Source organism: Chlorocebus sabaeus, chromosome 20 (genome assembly GCF_047675955.1).
Source record: "Chlorocebus sabaeus isolate Y175 chromosome 20, mChlSab1.0.hap1, whole genome shotgun sequence".
NCBI classification, from domain to species: Eukaryota; Metazoa; Chordata; class Mammalia; order Primates; family Cercopithecidae; genus Chlorocebus; species Chlorocebus sabaeus.
The window spans coordinates 133,161,665-133,183,977 of NC_132923.1; the positions used below are offsets into that span (position 1 = coordinate 133,161,665).

A 22,313-nucleotide genomic window follows, 5' to 3' on the forward strand; every position below is an offset into this window, starting at 1 on the left:
GCATCCAGAACTACATCAAGTCTTCCTCACTCAGGGAACCAGCCGGGACACTGAGAGGGCAGGGGCTGGGCCAGTTTTAGCTGTGGCTCCTCGGCCCGCCCTCCCCAGCCCACGGGGAGGCCGGGGCCACCGGCTTCCCCCTGCTCTCCTCTTGCAGAAGGGGGACCTGTTGTAGAGTGAGGTCCCTGTGAGCCACGTAGGGTCTTCAGGGACAGCCAGAGCCTAAGGCACAGAACAGCTTAGGCAGGAACCGTGCCGGGCAAGGGCAGCAGGCCCTGGTCCCAGATCCTATCCTAGGCCCTCCTGGCTCTGCTGTTCTGGTCTCCAAGGGAGTAGCTTTCTTAAACACAGGGCCTTCCCTGCCCTCACCCTCACACCTAGCGTTTGTCACATGCTCCCGATGGGCCCGGCACCACTGGACATCCTCAAACCGGTGGGTGACTTGGAGCCTCTCAGTAGCGCCATTTGTAGACAGGAAACTGAGGCCCAGAGGGCTACGTCATTCTTTAAGGGTTGCCCAGCTCAGAAGGGAAGGGGTGGGTCCTGAGCTCAGCGAATCTGGCCTCGGAGCCCCCAGTCACACCCGCCTCAGCCTCCTGGACTTTCTGGGCCATCTCAGTCAGATGGCCACAGTGACCACGGGGTCTGCTTCCTGCTGTGGCCACACAGAGTTCACAGTCTCCCCAGTAAGTCTGTGGCCTGGGACTCCTCTAAGGCCCACTGAGGGTTCGACTGCTCTTGTCCATGCCCCACTCTCCTGAACTGCCTAAACTCAGCCTCCTCTGCAGGGACCAGCGTGGCAGGAGTGTTGTCCGAGGCCCACAGGGTTGGGCAGAGCCAGCATCCAGCACCTGGCACCCCAGAGGCTATGCCACCTCCCGAAGGACTCTCTGCTCTGGGCTCCTGCTGAGAGAAGAGAGACAGACCCTCTCATATTGTTTTACACTCAGTAAAAAAAAAGAAAAGCGAAACTAAAGTCAGGTAGCCCGGCGCCTAGGAACCAGACCCGAAACCAAAGAACCAGACCAGAAACCAGGCCTGGGCCTGCCTGACCTAAGCCTGGTAGTTAAAATTCGACCCCTGACCTAGCAACTGATATTATCTACAGATTATAGAAAGACATTGTAAAACTTCCCAGTCTGTTCTGTTTCACTGTGACCACTGATGCTCGCAGCCCCTGCCACGTACTCGCTCTTGCTCAATCGATCACAACCCTCTCACGCAGACCCCCTCAGAGCTGTGAGCTCTTAAAAGGGACAGAAATTGCTTCCTCGAGGAGTTCGGCTTTTGAGACAGGAGTCCTGCTGATGCTCCCAGTTGAATAAACCTCTTCCTTCTTTAACTCGGTGTCTGAGGAGTTTTGTCTGTGGCTTGTCCTGCTACATTTCTTGGTTACCTGACTGGGAAGTGAGGTGATTGGCGGATGGTCGAGGCAGCTCCTTCGGCAGCTTAAGTCTGCCCTGTGGAACATCCCTGTGGGGGGGACTCCGACCAACCCGAGCAACACAGATCCTAAGCGTGCTCCCAGGTAGGCATTTGCCCTGGTGGGACACCTCCCCAGAGCAGTGTGTGGCAGGCCTCCGTGGAGGATCAACGCAGTGGCTGAACACCGGGAAAGAACTGGTACTTGGAATCTGGACATCTGAAATATGGTAAGGCCAGTCTTGAGAAGTTGCCCACTCCATTTGGGTGGAAGCATGGCCTGATCACCCACGGCGTGCCTTTATCGGCACTTTGGTTTTGGTTTTGGTTTTGACTTGGTTTGAATTGCTTGACAGGATTGGTTTTGGGAACTTGCCTACTCCATTTGAGTGGAAGTGTGGTCTGATCGCCCACCGTGTGCCTGTACCAGCACTTTGGTTTTTGTTTTTGACTTGACTTGGATTGTTTGATGTTTTGGTTTTGGTTTTGACCTGGCTTGGATTTCTGAATATTCTGATTTTGGTTTTGATTTCGGTTTAGTATAAACTGCAAAAGTGTGCATGTGCCCTTTTTACCTGTTCCTTGTTTTGCAGGGTGTGTGTGGTGTGTGTGTGGTGTGAACGTGGTGTTTTGTCTTGAAGAAGCATGGGTCACGCACAAATAAGCCCACCCTACTAGGAACTATGTTGAAAAATTTCAAAAACGGATTTAAGAGACTATGGAGTACTACGACACCAAGAAAACTTAAAACTTTGTGTAAGATAGACTGGCCAGCATTAGAGGTAGGTTGGTCATTAGAAGGAAACCTGGACAGGTCCCTTGTTTCAAAGGTATGGCACAAGGTAACCTGCAAGCCAGGGCATCCAGACCAGCTCCTGTATATAGACACTTGGTTACAGCTGGTTTTCGACCCACCGCCCCCAACACACAGTGGTTGAGAGAACAGCAGCATAAGCAGCTGGCAAAGGCAAGGAAAGACCAGCAGAGAGAGAGAAAAGAAAGAGACAGAGAGAAAAAGAGGCAAAGAGAAAAAGAAAGAGACAGAGAGGAAGAGACAGACAAAGAAGGAGTCAAGGAGGGAGAGAGACAGAAAGAGAGGCAGAGAGAGAGAGGAAGAGACAGAGGCAAAAGGGAAGTCAAAGAGAGAGACGAAGTCAAAGAGGAAAAAGAAGAAAGAGATATACAAGTAGTGAAGAAAAAAAAAAAGTCATCTATACCAATTCTAAGTTAATTTGGACAAAACAAGGTCTTACTAATAGCAAAGGATAATTAAAATCCCCAACTTACAAGGTTTTCAACAAAAGTAAAGTTTGCTAAAAGTTAACAGTGTAACATGTATTATAGTAACTTCTATTTTTGTGGCCTTAGACAGTCTAGTCCACAGACATAAAAAAAAGTTCGCTTTGGAAAAGAATGGTTATCGTCTTCGAAAAAAAAGCCGGGGGGGGGGGGGGTGGAACTTATATAAAAAGAGTGTTATATGGTAAATTCTTGTCCTGAAATAAAATAAATTAACTGGTTGTTTAAAGAAAGAAATGTTTGTAATAAGTCAGAAAGTTAAGGCATGTCGAAAAATTGCCTGTAAAAGTTGTGAAACAAAAACAAAAGTTATTAAAAAAAGTGTGTTAAAAAAGAATTTATGCAAGAAATGTTGTATAATTTAAAAGTAACTAGGCCTCCTGAATGTAAAACTTAAAAAAAAAACAGTTTATGTGCAAGATATATAAGAAAAGTAAAATATACCTTTGGTAAAAGAATTATAAGGAGGCATAAGAATATACATTTTTACCTACATTGAAAGGTTAAAAATATGTATATTTTGTTTTAAAGGTTTAATCAAGTTTTAAAATGTTAACTGGAAAAAAATTATGTGTGTAAACATTGCTTAAATTAAAGAAGTATCATCCAGTTTTTCTGTAAACTGGACATTAAAATAAAAGCATAGCAGGTTTTTCTTAAAGTACCAACCTGCTCTTTAGCAAAAACTATAAAAGGTTAAAAAGAGTCTATAAAATCTTACCTTATGGTCAGACATTAAAAATTAGATAAATATGTCTAAAAGGTTTTATTAAAATTAGGTTTAACATTAATAACAAACTAATATAAAGATAAAATTTAACTTATCTGGTATAAAAATCAAACAAAAAGCATTATTAAATATAAAATAGTGTTTAGCTTTCTTTGGTCTAAAAATTAACAAAAATAGGTGCTAAAGGAGATTTCTCAGTAAAAAGGCACTAAGGACTATAAAGTCCACTGCCAAGGTCTCCACATTTAAAACAAACAGTCAATTTCTTAGAAATTATATACTTGGTTTATCTTCCACTTTCCCTCAAAACTAAAAGTCTTTTAGCACATATACCACTCCTAGAATTTCCGGTAAATCAGCATGAGCCTGAAGATCATATTCTCATTGAAAGGTAGAAGAAAATCTCGAGCCAGCCTGGGGAAGGGCCCTACCTTGTGCTGCTAACCACCAAGACTGCTGTTCGTATAGCACAAAAGGATGGACTCATCACACCCGAGTCGAGAAAGCGCCACCCCCTTCAGAGTCGTGGGTCATAGTCCTGGGGAAAACCCTACCAAACTAAAGCTAAGAAAAATCTAACTCTTTTCATCTATTCTATTACTCTTTCTTCTTTCCTCGTTCTATTGCTGACCATCTAGTTATTAACATACCAAGTCAATTTTGCCTCAAACTATTGCATTTAATGCTTGCTTTGTTATATCCTGTGAGGACCTGCCAAGTCAAAGACAGCTTTCTACTTCAGAAAAGTACTTCTGTGCCTCCTGACTCTCTTCAGACTAGGCATTAGTGAACTAGGACTGTTTAATCCAGGAGATTTCGATAAAGACCCCAGTGCTAACCAGGAGTCTTGTCCCCCGATGTAGAAGTTTCATGCCATAGTTGGTACAACATTCTGTGGACCACTAAAGAGAAAGGATGGACTGCCCCAACTGTTTTTTGTAATTTCCTAAAACCATATATTCATTTTACCAGAGGATCATAGAAGTTAAAGACTTAAAACAAACTTTAGCAACTAAGACAGGATACCAAGATGCAAATGCCTGGTTAAAATGGATCAAATATTCCATCTGCATGTTAAACAAAAGCAATTGTTATGCTGGTGCATATGGCAGGCCAGAGGCCCAGATTGTCCTCCTTCCACTAAGGTGGTCCTTCAGTCGACCAGGTGTAGGCTGCATGGTAGCTCTTTTCCAGGATTCTACAGCCTGGAATAATAAGTCATGCCAAGCTCTCTCTGCTACATCCTGAAGTCCAGCACCCTGCAGGTCAGCCCCCAAAGGCCATCCAGCCTCTGTCTCCCAACACTAAGTTCACTTCATGTCTCTCACAACAGGGAGGAGACTTAGCACTCCTTGGAGACCTGAAAGGATGCAGTGAGCTTATCAAGAGCTTATCAATCAGTCAGCCCTTGTTCATCCCCGAGCAGATGTGTGGTGGTGTTGTGGTGGACCTTTACTGGGCACTCTGCCGAATAACTGGAGTGGCACTTGTGCTTTAGTCCATTTGGCTATCCCTTTCACCCTGGCATTTCATCAACCAGAAGGAGAAAAAATAAGACATCATAAAACGAGAGAAGCCCCTTATGGGTCTTTCAACTCTCACATCTATTTAGATGCAATTGGAGCCCCGCAAGGAATACTAGATCATTTTAAAGCTTGAAATCAAATAGCTACAGGATTTAAGTCAATATTTTAGTGGGTGACAGTTAATAAAAATGTAGATTAGAAAAACTACATCTATTACAACCAACAGCAACAAGCTTTTCATGAGTTAAAGAAAAACTCATGTCGGCCCCAGCCCTGGGGCTACCTGACCTGACAAAACCCTTTACACCCTATATGTCAAAAAAAAAAAAAAAAAAAAAAAAAAGGCAGTTGGAGTTTTAACCCAGACTGTAGGGCCCTGGCCAAGGCCAGTGGCCTATCTCTCAAAACAACTAGATGGGGTTTCCAAAGGCTGGCCCCCATGTCTAACGACCCTGGCAGCAACAGCCCTGTTAGCACAAGAAGCAGATAAGCTAACTCTCAGGCAAAACCTAAACATAAAGTGCCCCCATGCTGTGGTGACTTTAACAACTACCAAAAGACATCATTAGCTAACGAATGCTAGACTAACTAGATACCAAAGCTTGCTCTGTGAAAAATCCCCCCATAACCATTGGAGTTCACAACAACCTAAACCCCGCCACCTTGCTCCCGATATCAGAGAGCCCAGTTAAACATAACTATGTAGAGGTGTTGGACTCAGTTTAAACTAGTGGGCCCAACCTCCGAGGCCATCCTGAAACATCAGTAGACTGGGAGCTATACGTGGATAGAAGCAGCTTTTCCAACTCCTGCAAAGTGACTCTGAAGAAGACGACAAACCCTGCCCCAGTCACACCCGGAAGCTGACTGTTCCACGCACGGCTGAAGCATGAGGAAACTCATTGCGGGACTCGTTTTCCTTAAAATTTGGACTTGTAGAGTAAGGACTTCAACTGACCTTCCTCAGACAGAGGGCTGCTCGCAGTGTATACATCAAGTCACTGAAGTAGGACAAAAAGTTGCGATGGTCCTATTATTTTATGGTCATTATAGGTGTACTGGAACTCTAAAAAGAACTTGTTTGTATAATGTTATTCTATACAGGGTATGTAGCCCAGGAAATGACCAACCCGATGTATGTTATGCCCCATCTGAGCCTCCCATGATCACAGTTTTTAAAATAAGATTAAGAACTGAAGACTGGTGGGGCCTCTTGAATGATACGATTAAAGCGTTAGCCAAAACAAAACGAAAAAAGTAGGTGCCCAAACAAGTCACCTTAAAATTTGATGCCTGTGCTGTCATTAATAATAATAAATTAAAAATAGGATGTGGTTCTCTTAATTAAAAAAGAGATTATATGGCAAAAATAAGTACATTTATCATGAATTAAGACTATGTGAAAATAAATGTAGATACTGGTCTTGTGTCATTTAGGCTACTTGAATTAAAAAAAAAAAGAAAAAATCCTGTCCACCTTCAGCAAGGGAAAAGTGGCCCTTCTTATACCAGTGGTCCATGTAACACCTCAGAACTAGTAATAACCAACTCCCTTAATCCTCGCTAGAAAAAAGAGAATGTGTAACCCTAAAAACTGATGGAGCTGGACTAGGTCTTCAGGTAAACATCGTGGTTTGAGAAAACGTTTACAAACACTCTCCTGAGCCAGTATATCAAACCTTCTATGATGAATTGAATGTGCCAGTACCAGAAATTCCAGGAAAAACAAGAAATTTGTTTCTGCAATTAGCTGAGCACACAACCCAGTACTCAATGTCACTGCATGTTACGTATCAGCACAAGTGTACTATATGAATCAGTATCGATCTGCACATTATCAATATTGCACAGGAAGACAAAAGTAGCGACAATAAGAGTGAGAACTCCCACTAATGAAAAGTGAGAGTCTCAAAGGGGGGAAATGAAGGAAGAGAGACAGACCCTCTCATATTGTTTTATACTCAGAAAAAAAAAAAAAAAAGAAAAGAAAAGCGAAACTAAAGGCAGGTAGCCCAGCGCTTAGGAACCAGACCCAAAACCAGGCCTGGGCCTGCCTGACCTAAGCCTGGTAGTTAGAATTCGACCCCTGACCTAGCAACTGATATTATCTATAGATTATAGAAAGACATTGTAAAACTTCCCGGTCTGTTCTGTTTCACTCTGACCACTGATGCTCGCAGCCCCTGTCACATACCCCCTGCTTGCTCAATAGATCATGACCCTCTCACACACACCCCCTTAGAGTTGTGAGCTCTTAAAAGGGACAGGAATTGCTCACTCGAGGAGCTCGGCTCTTGAGACAGGAGTCCTGCCGATGCTCCCGGCCAAATAAACCTCTTCCTTCTTTAACTTGGTGTCTGAGGAGTTTTGTCTGCAGCTCGTCCTGCTACACTACCCCCTGTCACCCCAACTTCACCAGCAAGGACATGGAGGCTCAGAGAATTGTGGGAGCTTGAAACCACCCATTCTGCCTGTCTCCCACAGCTGCTAAGCCGGTGGCTAAGGCATCCCTCAGACACCCTGTGTACAGTGGGAACCAATCTGCCCACTCGTGGTGCGGGGAGACCCACGTCCCCCAGATGTGGAAGGCACACCCCACTGCAGAGGACAGGCGTTCTGCACTCAAGCACTGTGCCCGCCCGAGCTGAGGCTCCTTTGCTGGATGAGTCCCAGACCCACCCCCAAGTATGGGAGCGGCCAGATGCCACCAATACACAGGGACAAGTGGCCAGAGGGAGCCGCCAGGGGCAGGTGGGGGCGGGTGCACATGCAGCCACTTCCACAAGCAGGTCTCCCACCTGAGCCACGAACTCAGGACTGTCAAAAGCCCCAGAAACATCCAGCACCAGAACCATCTGTCTGACCCCCGGCTGGGCCTGTGTGGTGTTTCTTGTTCAAGGTCACCAACCTCGTGGTGGGGCTAGAACTGGGCCCCTGAGCTGCAGATGGCAGTTTTCTGGGGGGCACTCAGAGTCCCACATGCCTGCATCCGCACTGAGCCAGGTCCAGGTCCCTGGCCCTGGCAGCACAACAGCTTCCCTGAGCTCCCGGGCTGAACTTTAAAACAATGCCTTCCAGTTCAGCTCCAGCCCCACTCTGGGATCCCTGGACTTAGCGGACCAGGGGCCATTCTTAGGGCAGCTAAGCCCTGGGCTCTGTGCCAGGCTGCCCGAGCTGGCCAGTTGGCACCCCTTGGAGTCACCCTGTTCTTTGCACCTGGCGCTCCCATGGGGGTCAGGGGTAGGGGACAGCATGCTCTTGGCCCAGCAGCCACTGTCGTGAGGGGGCTGGGCCCTGGGGTCAGAATGAGGCTTGGCTCTCCCCACGCAGGCCTGGGCCAGTCTTTGTTCCAGGGAATCCCCCATCTCCGTGAGCCGAGCTGTGCACCTAGGAATTTCATACGTGGCTTTGGGAGGAGGCGTGTCACTGCCTGACAGATCCGGCCACCTTGCTGTTTGTGGAGATTCAAGGCCCACCGTCACCCCGTGGCTGGGGAGTAGCACGTTCCAGCAGGCGGAGGCTCGGACCAGATCCTGATGTGGAGCTCAGGGAACCCTCCAGGGCTGTGGGGGGACAAGCATTTCCCACCCACAGGAATGCAGAACTGCTCCTTCTGCCTCCCTGAGCCCAGGTCCTCCTCCTGACGCAGGGCGGGTCTGTGCCATCTTAGGGGCCTTCTGCCCTCTGCAGGGGGAGTGGGGGCTGAGCAACCTGGGGTCGGGAGGCTTCCAGATCTCAGGGGACAATCTTATGGGTCTTCCTCCCTCCCTCCCTGGGATCCAGCGGCCAGTTCTTGCCCCTCCCCAGATTGGAGGACATGGATGTCCAGAAGGGGACCTGGAGGGGGTGGGGTCAGGACCCTTGTCCCCAGAGAGCAGCTGACAGAATTGTTCCAAAGGGAGAGAGGGGAGAGGTCACAGTCTCACTTTCTTGCACTACCCAGCCCCATCCCCAGCCCTCCCTTTCCCAGCATCTGCCTCAGTTTCCTCGCCTGTAACATGGGACTAGACACGTGCGGAACACTGTCGAGCGTTTCCACTGGGACGGTTTCCTGAGCAGGGGTGGGAGGGCAGGGGCGGGCGGTCGAACCCTCAGATCTAGGCTGAGCAGGGGTGGGAGGGCAGGGGCGGGTGGTCGAACCCTCAGATCCAGGCTGAGGGGCTCCTCGGAGGAATGGACCCCCCTGGCGCTGTGGCCTTCCAGAAACCCCCCACCCTGGGGCTGCGGCTGCCCAAGGAGGTGACTTCTCTGGCCCCACATGGCTCTGTGCCAGCCTAGCATCCGCGATGGAGACGGAACGGGCAACATGGCACCTCCACCTCCCCCACCCCACTTCCCTCTGCTCCTTCCGACTGGAGCCCCACGGCCCCCACTCCCTCCAGTGCTCAGGGTGGCCTGTGCCTCAGACAGTCATGCGCAGGGGCAAGGGAGGGGCTCCAGCTCCTGGAATGGGGACTTGAGGGAGGAGGAGGGTCAAGCTGGGTGCCCTCAGGCCCCCAGAGGACCAGCACTGCCTCCCTCCCTTGCAGGCTGAGCCTAAGTGAGGGAAGACCGACCCTGCCCCAGAGGTGCGGTTCCGGGTACATGTGTCTCCCCGTAGTTCACGTAGTTCGGGCTGTTTTTCCCGTAGCCGCGCACAACTTCCCTACCTAGGAATCCCTGGGCGGGGCCGAGCAGCCGACGAGTCCAGCAGGACAGGCCAGGGATCGGGATCTTTGCCCTCTCCTCGTGTGTGGTGCCCACCTGCCATCCACCTCCTGGCAGAGTCGATGCCTTGCTACGGGCGGCCGGAGAGATAGGCAGGAGCGTGGCTCCCACCAGCTCCCACAGCCTGGTCTTTTCCCCCAGAGGAGCAGCCAATGGGGCAGGGCTTGAGACTCCCAGGAATGGGGGAGCCTGCCAAGATGGGATGCCGGAGGCCTCACTGACCCTGTCTACCCCCTATCCAGTCCTCTTCGACTGGAAACAGCACCTCCATCTTCCTTTGGGGGTTCCTGTGTGGGGAGGCCCGCCCCACTCCATTCCATCCTCACCCTGTTCCAGGGATGGTGGAGCCCAGGCCCATCAGAGGCACAGAGCTGGCTCAGAGATGGGCTCCTGACCACATTCAGATCAACCAGAGGCAGGACTGCTAGACTATGGGAAAAGAGGGATCTCCTCTCCACAGGGATAGGGCATGCTGGAGCAGCCTGGTTCTCTTTACCATGAGTGGAGAGGCAGCCTAAAAACAAAGCCACTGCAGGGGAAAGCAGGCCAAGAGACTGAGCGAGGCAGCCGTGAAGCACCTGGACCCAATTGTGCCCGAAGTCCTTTTTATACCTGGATCCAGCTGTAGAAGCCCTTCTTACATCTGGACCCACCCATGTCCAAAGCCCTTCCTACACCTGGATCTAGCCATGCCTGAAGCCCTTCCTACACCTGGATCCAGCCATGCCTGAATCCATTCCTATCTCTGGATTGACAGTTACATGAGCGGATACATTTTCTCCTTTGCAATCTGAAGTGTACTGAGTAAGGCACAGGGGAAGCTGTACAACCAAGAGGCTATCTCCTGGTTCTGCCAGGCTCCCAAGACAGGACAGGCCACATTTTCTGCCCCCACTCCAGTCCTCTACAGAGGGCAGTCCCCCACTTACCATGACAGATGTGGTCATGCCCTCTAGGTGGAAGACGTCCATGCTGGAATCCGTGCCACCCACCACCTCATTATTCCCCCGGCTTGACTGGGGAAGGTCGAAGTAGGTGCTGTCTGGTTCCCTGGGGCAGGGAGAGGAAAATAGAAGCTGTCAGTCCCCAGTTTGGGCGTCACCCCCATACCTCCCAGGCCCAGAGCTCAAGGATAGCCCAAGACTCCTGGTGAGGCCTATGTCTCCTGCCCTTCCCATTCCCTCTCATGCCATCTCTGGCCTCCACCTGCCCCTCCAGGGCTGCTGTGAGTGCCAGAGAGGCAGAGCCAGTCATGGCCTCTGTTATTCTGGGCCTCTGCTGGCCATGGGTCCTTTCCAAACCTGGGAAAAGAGTCTGAATTTTGGTCCTGTGTCCCCAGGGAAGGCCTAGGGCAGTGGTCTCCCTTCCCTGCCCCTCTGACCCAGCCCTGTCCCCAAGTTGATGAGGGTGGCCAAGGTTAGCTGACGACCAGTGTGGAGCCACCTCTTCTGCTCTGGTCCAGTCAGCCCAGCGAGGGTGGTCAAGGCTAGCCCAGAATCCCAGAGAAGGTTGCCAAGGTTAGCCCAGAGTCCCAGTGAGGGTGGCTGGGGCTAGTCCAGAGTCCTCCCGGGGCCACCCCTCCTGCTCTGGCCCAGTTAGCCCAGTGAGGGTGGCTGAGGCTAGCCCAGAGTGCCTCCCAGGGGAGCCCCCAGGTCTGGCCAGCCGAGCGCACTCACAGAGAGCTCCAGAGGTGCTCAAACGTGGTGCCCCCATCGGGGGAGGTGGTGGTGGACTGGGCCATCTTCCTCACACCGGCCTCCGAGGGCAGCTCGCTCTGCAGGAAGGAAAGAGTGACACCTGAGCGCCCTGGGAACTTCTGCTCTGTCCTCCTGTGACAGCCTCGGCGGGGGCGAGGGTGGGGTGGGCAGCAGGCAGGTGGGCCTGCCTGGGACATCCCTCGAGCACTGGCAGGTGCCCCCGCCTCACCCTCCCTGTGCCCTCTCCACTGTCATTTCGTCCACCCCGCTCCCTGCGGCTGGAAACCGAGGGCCAGGTGGGCAGCTCTGCCTTGGAGGTGGCGGGCCTGGATCAGACCTGTATCCGCGGGGGCGCCCTGGGCAGACAGGTGCTTCTCAGAGCCGCCGCCTCGGAAGAGGGGGTGACAGCAGCACCCGCTCCTGGGGCTGCCTTGAGGGCCTTCGGGAGAGCAGACTCTTTGAGATGCTTGGGCTGGGACAAGCGTGTGAGGCCTGTGGTCTGTTATGATCCACTGTGTCTAGGTTTGGCCTGGAGGATGCAGCCAGGTTTGGGGTCTCCCTGATGCCTGGGACCTGGAGGTGGTTCAGGTTCCAATCGCCCCATCTGGGGAACAGCATGTGCGAGGGATGCCCTGGAGGCTGCAGCCGAGCCCCAGGCCAGAGCTTTGCTGTGCCAACTGCTGGGGGACACAGACGTCCCCTCACCTTCTGAGCCAGGTTCCTCCCTGCACCCCAGCCCCACAGGGAAGGCTGGCAAGGCTGGGAATGCGAAGCTGCCCTGTCCTGGAGCCAGCCATTGCCTGGGTGGTCACGCCTTGAGAAGGAGACACCCAGGGAATGGGGAGCCCTGGCCCAGCGCCCATCCGCTGGTCTTCATCTCTACCATTGCTCCCTGAGAGCCCCCGTGCCCAGCTCCCAGTGGCCCTGGACACCCATGAGGAGGTAGCAGTGTCCAGGTGGGGCACAGCTGGGGTCCCTTTTCTATGCTGAGGGGGAGGGGACAGGGAAACCCTAGCCCGCCCTGCCCATAGCCCCCAGCCCTAACTGAGGTGACCTCTCCCCTGGGCCAGCCTCCTAGGTTCTCGGTGAGGTGCCATGGGACAGGCTTGGCACTGCCCTGCAGTGCTCAGGCAGGCAGGCCTGGACCTGCCCACGGCCAGCGGGGGTGCAGGCCATGGCCTGGAACCTGTCGCTTTTGTCCTTCCCCAGGCAGGCGGGAGCTGATAGAAGCCCGTGGCACGCTCCTGGGCCACCACATGCCAGGCCCTGGAGAAATGGCACGGGCCAGGCTGGGGTGTGGCCAGTGAGCCATGATGGCCTGGGACAAGCAGCTTAGAGGGTACTGGCCCACGCCACCTCCCCCCAGGTGGGCGTGACCACTCCACCCACTTTTCAGGAGCCCCAAGGCTCAGAGGGGTTAAGTGACTTGCTTGAGGTCACACAGTTGGTGATGAATGTCCCAGGGGCTCTTTCTCAGAATTGGAAGTTAATTTGGTTGCCCTGCCCCACCCCCCTTCACCATCACGTGGCCAGGCAGGTGCGCCCTTGCAGGCCTCCGATCCTGGGCTGGGCTGGGCTGTCTAACACCCCAGTGGAGCTGATGGTGTGCATGGGGACTGCACCATCCTGTTCATTTAAAATGGGAGGACGTGACAGGAAGCAGAACCGCAGGCCCAGCTGAGGCTGGCACAGGGCCCCGGGGGAGGGCAGAACCTGCCCATGCCCCATGGTGGGTCCGTTTGGGCTGAGCAGTATGAGTGGGGTAGCCTCTTGGTGCAGGTGTGTGGGCCAAGGCTGGGTGGGAACAAGTGAGGGGCCCCAGGCACGTGTCCCGAAGGACAGGAGCACTGGAGGGGCTGGACTGGGAGGAAAGAAATTCCCTCAGATCCAAGAGGACAAGCTGGGAAGGTTTTGCTGCCAGAGGCCACTGGGTCGCATCCCCTTCATTTTGCAGATGGGCCACCTGAGCCCAGAGACGGAAATGGACTTGCCATCCACAGTAGGTGGGTGACAAAATCCCACCTCCCTTCACAGCAGCACCATTCCCGGTAGCTGAACGGTGCACGTAGCCCAGATGCCCATCAGCAGAGGGCCGGCCACGTGAGACGTGGTGCCAGCAAACAATGGAACACTGAAAAGCAACAAAGCTCTGACGTCCTACAGTGTGGGTGAGACCTGAAAACCTCATGCTCAGGACACACGACCTCATCTGTCAGCCTGTGAGCTGTCCCCTCCCAAAGGCTAAAGTGGGACAAAGACAGAGAGAGACAGAGAAAGAGAGACAGAGAGACAGAGAGAAGCAAGGACAAAGAGAGACAGTCGCAGTGGCAGCCCGGTGCCAGCTCCACGCCTGGGGACGTGCAACGCGGTAAACAGATACCCCTGGCCCACTGGAGGCAAATCATGTATGTCTGCGAGGCCCTCAGAGGCTGGGTATGGGGAGTGCGGGTGGTGGAAGAGGAGCCTCCACCGCAGCCCCAGCTTGCTTGCACCTTGGAGTGGGCGGTGCTCCTGGGGGTAAGCAGGTCAGGAGAGTTTGGAGGTGGGGGTCAGAGGCACGAGCGGCCTGATGGGCTGAGCGTCCTCTAAGAAAGGGGCGGAAGGGGTGGGCAGGGACATGGCCCTTGGGGGGATGAGGTTGGCGGCGGGAGGGAACTGAGCAGGGCCAAGTCAGGGCACTGGGGCTGTGAGCTTGGCGATGCTTCCTGCCAGGAGCCCACCTGTTAGAGGAAGGGCCACCCCGGCAGGGGCGGTGGGAGCAGACCTGTCACAGGGAGGTTCAGACCAGCACGGTGAGCACAGGAAGAAGACCCAGGGGACCGACTGCCAAGGACGGGGTGTGGGAGGTCCAGGGCTGGGACAGAGCGGAGCTTCTGGCCAGAGTGGGTGTCTGAGTCGATACCTGTGTTCACAGGTGGTGAGAACAGCGCTGCCCTCAGCAGGGCAGGTGACTGACGGGGCCACAGCTGCCTTCGCTGGAGCTGCCACAGCCTTGCTCTGCTCAGACACGTCCCTGTCCCCTGCCCCCTCCAATCCTCCTCTCCCACCCCCTTTCTACCCCGAGGATCACACCGGGGGTCACAGCCCTTGTGTGGCCAGTGGCCATGTTGGAAGTGCCTGTGTTGTCCTCCAGAATCTTCTTTCTCTCCCTGGACAAGCATTTCCGCTCCTCCAACCAAGCAAGGATGACCCTTCCCAAGCTGCTGTCCCCACCTGGCCACTCTCCTCTGGACACCCCTCGGCGGGGATGCTCCACTCTGAAACGTCCCCACCCTGCACAGACCCCTCACCCCTGGCTCTGGGCTTTTCTCTAAGGGGTCTGGGATGCGCCCGCCGCACCCGTGGCCATGTCTCCCTGATGACCACTCCCCACCCTGCGGTCGGAGCGGACGTGCCCTTCCGGACAGCTGTCAACCCCCTGAACTTGCCATGCATCCCGCTGAGTCCCACCCTGACTCAATGCGCAACACTCGCTCCTGCCGTGCTCCCTTCCTGTTCTGGAGTCAGCTGCTCAGCCCTGTGACCTCCCTCGCGCGGCAGTGACGGGGTCCACCTGCCCCTCACTCCTTCCAGAGGCAGCCTCTATTCTTCCTCAGAGTGGCTGTCCGCTGGCCCTCAGGATTGCCTTTCTGATACTGCCGCCCAGCATCCCCTGAGCCCTCACCCTGTGCCAAACCCTCCATATTTTCAAGCTCATTCAATCCTCAGAGGAACTCAGGAGGAGGTCTCCAGGTGTTCCCAGAGGCCCCGAGAGGCCGAGCAGCCTGCCCAGGGCTACACAGCTCGGAAGCGCCAAGGCTGGCTTGGACTGGGCTCTGGTGAGCTCCACCTTCCCGCCAGGCAGCCCGTCCTCTGGAGGCCCCGGCTCCTGCAGGGCAGACAACGACCCAGCCTTTGACCCCAGCGTGAAGGGGGCTCCAGACGATGGCAGGGTTAGCCCAAGAGCCGCCAAGGCCCTGGGCAGGGCTGTGATCTTGTAAGACTCACAAGCAAACGGAGGGGCGCTGGCCATGGTGGAGCTCGGCCAAGGGGCAGCCTGGGCAGCCCGTAGGTCAGGGAGAGGCGGGAACAGCAACCTGGGGCTGGACAGGGTACAGGGCCACCTAGGTCACATGGCTCGTAGCCTCCATGCTACTCCAGGTCTAAGGGGGCTGCCTCCTGCCGCACTCCCGGCTCTCATACCCCACGCCTCTCCAGGGACAGGCCCACTCCTGGCCATCCCTGAGGCAGTTCCAGAACCCTGAAACCTGGACAGGTGCCAGCCGACCTGTGCTCTCAGCCCAGCCCTGAGGGAGGCTGTGCAGCCAGACCCCACTCTGACCAACATGGCACCACGAAGGACGGCTGTCAGGAAGCCTCACTTCTCAGGCCCTGCACCCCCATTTAAGAGACGCTGGTCTCCCTCGGACCTGCCAGGCCTCCTCTCTCTCAGTACCCACCGCATGGGGAGACATTCGCTTACTGACTCTTTGCGGGCCAGACCACCAAGCCCCGCCTGCTGTGCTCTGCAGCCCCAGCACCCGCCTGGCACACGGTGCTCTGCACTGCAGCCCCAGCACCCGCCTGGCACACGGTGCTCTGCACTGCAGCCCCAGCACCCGCCTGGCACACAGTAGATGCTCCGTGAAGAAGCGATGACAGAATCAATGAGTTGGTTTGAGCTACTGGAGCCCAGCAGGTCAGGTCAGGACAGGACTAGGGTAACTGCTAGAGAAGCACCATGTGGGGTTAAACTGCTTGACTTCCTCCTCATTCCTCCTCACTTTTCTCTTTTTCTTTTTTTTTTTTTTTTTTGAGATAGCATCTCGCTCTGTCCCCCAGGCTGGAGTGTAATGGTACGATCTCAGCTCACTGCAACCTCCGCCCTCCGGGTTCAAATGATTCTCCTGACTCGGCCTCCCCAGTAGCTGGGATTACAGCTGGGCGCCATCACGCCCAGCTAATTTTTTTTTTTTTTTTGAGACGGAGTCTCGCTTTGTCGCCCAGGCTGGAGTGCAGTGGCCGGATCTCAGCTCACTGCAAGCTCCGCCTCCCGGGTTCACGCCATTCTCCTGCCTCAGCCTCCCGAGTAGCTGGGACTACAGGCGCCCGCCACCTCGCCCGGCTAGTTTTTTGTATTTTTTGGTAGAGACGGGGTTTCACCAAGTTAGCCAGGATGGTCTCGATCTCCTGACCTCGTGATCCGCCCGTCTCGGCCTCCCAAAGTGCTGGGATTACAGGCTTGAGCCACCGCGCCCGGTCTAATTTTTGTATTTTTAGTAGAAACAGGGTTTCACCATGTTGGCCAGGTTGCTCTCGAACTCCTAACCTCAGGTGATCCGCCCACCTCGGCCTCCCAGAGTGCTAGGATTACCGATGTGAGCCACCACACCTAGCCTTCTTCCCCACTTCTAAGGGGCTCCTGTATATCCCCCACCTGGACATGGGGCTCTTGAATAAGTTCAGTCTGCCGGACCCCAGGGAGATGACACCGGCATTCCAGAAGCCTGTGCCGGTGTGGTCCCCCTGGCCCCATCATCCCTGCCTTCAGGATGGGCAAAGAGATCCTCAGAGCGGAGTGAAACGAACCCAGAGCAACACAGCAAGCCAGGAAGAGCCCACGGTCTCGCCCCCGAGCCACATGTCCATCCAGGAGGCCAGGCTGGAGTCTTTGCTAAGAGCCAAGGGAACAGGATCCAGAGGCCCTGGCCCCTCGGATATTCCCCCAAAACTTCAGGGAGGAGCCGGTCACTCAGTTTCCCTACCCACCGTCTCACCTCCAGCATCGCACTTGCACACACAGGCACACGCACACACCTATTCACATATGCGCACACGTATGTGTCCATAGGCATCGCCACGTACACCCTCTGCCCTCCTCACAGCAGATGCCCACAAGCCCCTTCCCTGTCCTCCAGTTTGATGGGTCCCTGAGGATTCCCCAGCCTGGGAGTCCAGCCCTGGAAGCAGGACCCAGGCAGAAGGAACAGGACAAGCCCAGCCCCTTCCTGCCATCCAGGTCTGGGTCAGGCTTGGGAGCAGCTGCGTGAGTGCCAGGGAGGCCAGGGCATGGCTTGCTGTTGCTCGAGAGGCTCCGGGACCACAAGAGAGTGAGAGGGCTGGGGAGAACTGGGAGGCTCTGGATCAGCTGTGTGAGGCTGAGGATGGCGGCCCCCAGCCGGGAAGCCCCTGGACGTGCCAGGCTGGGGCAGTCACTCTGCGCCTCCTTGGCAGGAAGTGGAAAGAGCTCCTGGCGGGTCCAAGGGGTGGAGGTGGCAGTACCAGAGCCACTTCTGCCCCCAGCCCAGGGTCACACGAGGAGCCCTGATGTGCCACTTGGGGCAGATGGCTCCCCAGAGCTGTGGCTTGTCCCGTCAGGAGAACCATGGGCAAGGCCTCCCCACCCTGGCCTGAACAGTACGGTTTCCTGGCTGCCTCCTGGGAGGCAGTAGGAAGGGGCTCTGTGCACCCCAGGGTGGGCCCCTGGAGCCAGTGCACCCACGGTGGCGAGGGGACTCCCCCCGACTCAGGCTGAGAGGAGGGCGAGCCAAGCCCAAGCCTACCTTGGCTAAGCCTGGGCCCCGGAGGGTCGGTGGGGCCAGGTGGAAGTGGCCCTCGGCTGGCTCCTGGCTCCCGCAGGCGGGCGGTGGCAGCAGCGTCCCTGTCACCTAGGTGATGACATTGGAGCTGCGAAACTAGGCGGCAGCGTGGCTGGCCTGGAGCTGCAGGGCAGCTGGGGGCGGAGCATGGCCTGGAGCCCTGGGGCTGGAGATGGGCTTGCTGCTGCCCGCCACCCGGCATGCGCGTGCCACCCTGCACCCCTGCTCCCCCCGACCCTCCTCAAGGCGACCGACAGGGCAGAGCTCAGGGCAGCCAGGACAGGGCTGTCTCCACCCAGCTTTGCACTGGTTTCTACTCCTCATTGTGGACACTTCCAAGCACACTCAGAACTAAAGGGAACGGCCCAGGAACTCATCCGCCCGTCCCCAGTTCTCGTCACTCTGACCTGCGGGTTTTTGTTTCCTGGGGCATTTCACAGCAAATTCCACCTGTGAGACCATCTCATCGGTAATACGCCAGTACATGCTTCCAGCAGGTAAGAACCTCTCTTAAAATATTAGGTAAAACCATGAAATGGCTGATAATCAACGGTTTTGGTCCTACCAACAACACACACACACATACATGCAGCAAGTTCAGATAATTCAACATTGTATGCAGCCATAATATCAAATTCTGAATCTTTAACGCTGGTCAGAGGATTTTGAGGAGCCCTACCCCAATTCTGGAGAAAGGAATGTGTGTCGCTGCCACTGTGCCACCTTCCTCCCCCGCCCACTGCAGCAGCACGGAGCGGACAGGATGAAAGGGACTTGGCCGACAGGATGAAGGTACGGATCTCAAGATGGAGAGATGACTCGGGATATTCCAAATGGCCCGATGTAACTACTGTGTCCGTATAAGAGGGAGGAGCAAGGACAGGGAGGAGAGAAGGCGCCACGTCGCTGGCTTCAAAGATGGAGGAAGGGGCCAAAGGTGAGGGATGCAGGTGGCCTCTAAGCCTAGAGAAGGCAAGGAACAGGCTCTCCCCAGGGCCTCCAGAGGGAGTGCAGGCAGCTCCACCACACCTTGACCTCAGCCCAGCGAGCCTGACCTCAGGTATCTAAACTCCAGAACCAAAAGAAGATAAACCTTGATCGCTATAAGCCACTAAGTGTGTCTAATTGGTCATAGCAGCCACAGGAGACTAATCAAATGCCACAAAACTCCAGCTTGGGAAACCTCTCTTGCAAGGATGTCCCCATTGCCTGGGGGCCCTGGAACAGGCCTAGAACCAAATTCCATCTGAGCAGAAACTCTGCAGGTGCAGGCGGCTTTGCTGGGTCATGTGCACAGCTCACACCGCCCCACCCAGGGACCAAGGGGCTGGCGTCTCTTGTTGGCACAGTCCCAAGGGATGCCTGGTGCTTTTCTCCGCTTCCTGGGCAGGCAGGGGAGGGCCTGCATCTGTGCCCCACACACAGCAGGAACACAGCAGGCTGTGCGCTTGGGAAAGTGGCTCTCAGATCAGTGGCTGTTCCAGGTGAAGTGGCATCGTGGCAGCTGAGGCTCCCCCACTCCCACTGTCCCGGGGGACACGTGCTGAATGCGGGCACATTGCTGCAGAGCGGTGTGTCTGTGTGCAGTGTGTGCGTCCGTGAGATACAGCGCAATGGGGGATGTATGAGTCATGGAAAGTCAGTGCATTTCTGCCTATGTGTTGCACAGATGTGTGTGTGACCGCTACTCATGGGTGCTGGCTCCCGTTGGGGAGATGGCCCCTCATTGCAGCTAGGTGACTCACTGGAAAGTGTGCCCATGGTTCATTCTCAAGTGCACCAATCTGGGTTCCTTGGCTGCGGTGACCTCCTAGCATGCACCCCTCCTCCCCCACCCCCAGTTCATAGGAAAGGGAGGGGAAAGACCCACACCCAGCGAGGTTGGTGCCTGGCTCCTCTCAACATCCTTGTTGGGGACAGAAGGTGGGTGGGTGACAGGAGGAGTGATAGCAGCTGGACCCTGGCCACAGCCACGGCCAAGTCTGTTCCCTGGTCTGAAGAGCAACTAACACAGAGTGACAGTGGCCACGGGCTCTGGGGGGACACTCAAGGGGGAGTTCAAGGAGAATTTTTGCACACCTGTGCACCGTAACACAAGGGTCGGAAAGCTATTCCCTAACTCTCCTACCTTATTTTAAGCTGGGTGGTCCAGATGTGAACTACAGGGCAAGCCCTTGTTTATTTCTCTCTCTGTCTCTTTTTTTTTTTTTTTTTTTGAGACAGTCTCACTCAGTCACCAAGCTGGAGTGCAGTGGCGTGATCTCAGCTCACTGCAACCTCTGCCTCCCAGCTTCAATGATTCTTCAGTGATTCTCCTGCCTCAGCCTCCCGAGTAGCTGGGAATACCGGCATGCACTACCACGCCCGGCTAATTCTTTGTATTTTTAGTAGAGACGGGGTTTCACCATTTGGGCCAGGATGGTCTCGATCTTCTGACCTCATGATTCGCCCGCCTCGGCCTCCCAAAGTGCTGGGATTACAGGTGTGAGCCATCGTGCCCAGCCGCCCTTGTTTATTCCTATCAGGCAAGAGCTGGAGAGGGGACTGTGCAGATGTGAGCACTGTCTGTTTTCCGCAGCTGCTGTAACCAGTGACCACACAGTGAGCAGCATAGAACGAGACAAATTTACACTCTTACAGTTCTATAGGTCAGAGTCTGAGATGGGTCCCAGGGAGCTAAAACCAAGCTGTGGGCAGGGGTGGCTGCTTCTGGAGACCCTGGGAGAATACATTTTCCCCTCTTCCTGTCTTTGGGGGGCCCTAGGAGAATCCCTACTTCCCCGTCTTCTCCCGCTTCTGGAGGCCCTGGGACAATCCCTACCTCCTCGTCCCCTCCAGCTTCAGGAGGCTGCTGGCATTCCTTGGCACGTGACCCTTTCCTCCATCTCTGAAATGCATCCCTCCAACCTCTGCCTCCATCATCAGCTCCTTCTCTGACCCCTCTTGTGGGGCCCCCTGATGCCACTGGACCCACCTGGATCCTGCCAGATGGGCTCCCCATCTCAACATACCTGAATCACGGTCCCCTTTGCTGTGGGAAATAACATAGACACGGTTCTGGGGATTGGGACACGAAGACCTTTGGGGAGCCACTTTTTTCACCAGCCATAAATGTCCCTCATTGAAAAACATGTGGCCGGGCGCGGTGGCTCAAGCCTGTAATCCCAGCACTTTGGGAGGCCGAGACGGGCGGATCACGAGGTCAGGAGATCGAGACCATCCTGGCTAACACGGTGAAACCCTGTCTCTACTAAAAATACAAAAAATTAGCCGGGCGAGGTGGCGGGCGCCTGTAGTCCCAGCTACTCGGGAGGCTGAGGCAAGAGACTGGCGTAAACCGGGGAGGCGGAGCTTGCAGTGAGCTGACATTCGGCCACTGCACTCCAGCCCAGGTGACAGAGCAAGACTCCGTCTCAAAAAACAAAAAAGAAAAACATGTTTTCTGAGCCCTCTGTTTGGGGGTCAGTCTCAAACTTGCCCCGGGAGAGACACCCACACGGCACCGAGTTGCGTCTGCTCAGATGGGCACTATCCCTACCACCAATGCTTACCCATTTCTGACCTGAAGGGCTTCTGGGACGGTCTGTTCCTGCTCAGTGAGACACACAGGACAGACCTCTCTGAGGTCAAAGGGCACCGCAGCCTGCAGCCAAGCCCAGGGAGGTGGGCAGGCGGTGGCGGGGAGGGAGCCAGCAGAGGGGCCATTAAAAGTCCCCTGCCCACGTACCCACCTTCACCGTCAGACCCCTTCCTTTCTCCCCACAACTCTTCAGTATTTACCAGCAGCCGCCTGTGTGCAACAATGAGTTCTTGAGGGCATGCACAGAAGTGAAACTGTCACTGTGACCCGTAAGCTATGCCCCACCCAACACAAAGCTTACTCTGCACCAGGCACCATTTAAGATTTTACATTTGTTAGTGTGGGAGACACAGCCAGACCCTGTCTCTAAAAGTAAGAAACAACAAAAAATAACTGGATGTGGTGGTGTGCGCCTGTGGTCACAGCTACTCAGGACACAGGCAAGAGGATGGTGGCCTGAGCCCAGCAGTTGGAGGCTGTAGTGGTCAGCCATGACTGCACCGCTGCACACCAGCCGAGGCTGCAGATGCAGATTCTGTGTCTTTTTTTTTTTTGAGATGGAGTTTTGCTCTTGTTGCCCAGGCTGGAGTGCAATGGCACGATCTCGGCCCATTGCAACCTCTGCCTCCTGGGTTCAAAAGTGATTCTCCTGCTTCAGCCTCCCAAGCAGCCGGGATTATAGGCATCTGCCACCACACCCAGCTAATTTTTGTATTTTTAGTAGAGACGGAGTTTCACTATATGTTGGCCAGGTTGGTCTCAAACCCTTGACCT

At 54.7% G+C, this 22,313-nt stretch overlaps 1 protein-coding gene across 2 annotated transcripts in view; it reads right to left on the reverse strand.

Annotated features, from left to right (window-relative positions):
- Positions 1-22,313, reverse strand: part of TP73 (tumor protein p73) — an 82,108-nt gene that overhangs the window by 43,255 nt on the left and 16,540 nt on the right. For both annotated transcript variants that reach the window (XM_007980854.3, XM_007980860.3), the window contains exons 2-3: positions 11,361-11,458; positions 10,614-10,734 (exon numbers count right to left, since the gene is read on the reverse strand). In XM_007980854.3, coding sequence (XP_007979045.2) covers positions 10,614-10,734; positions 11,361-11,425 — 186 coding nt within the window. In that variant the 5' untranslated portion in view covers positions 11,426-11,458. The remainder of the gene's footprint in view (positions 1-10,613; positions 10,735-11,360; positions 11,459-22,313) is intronic.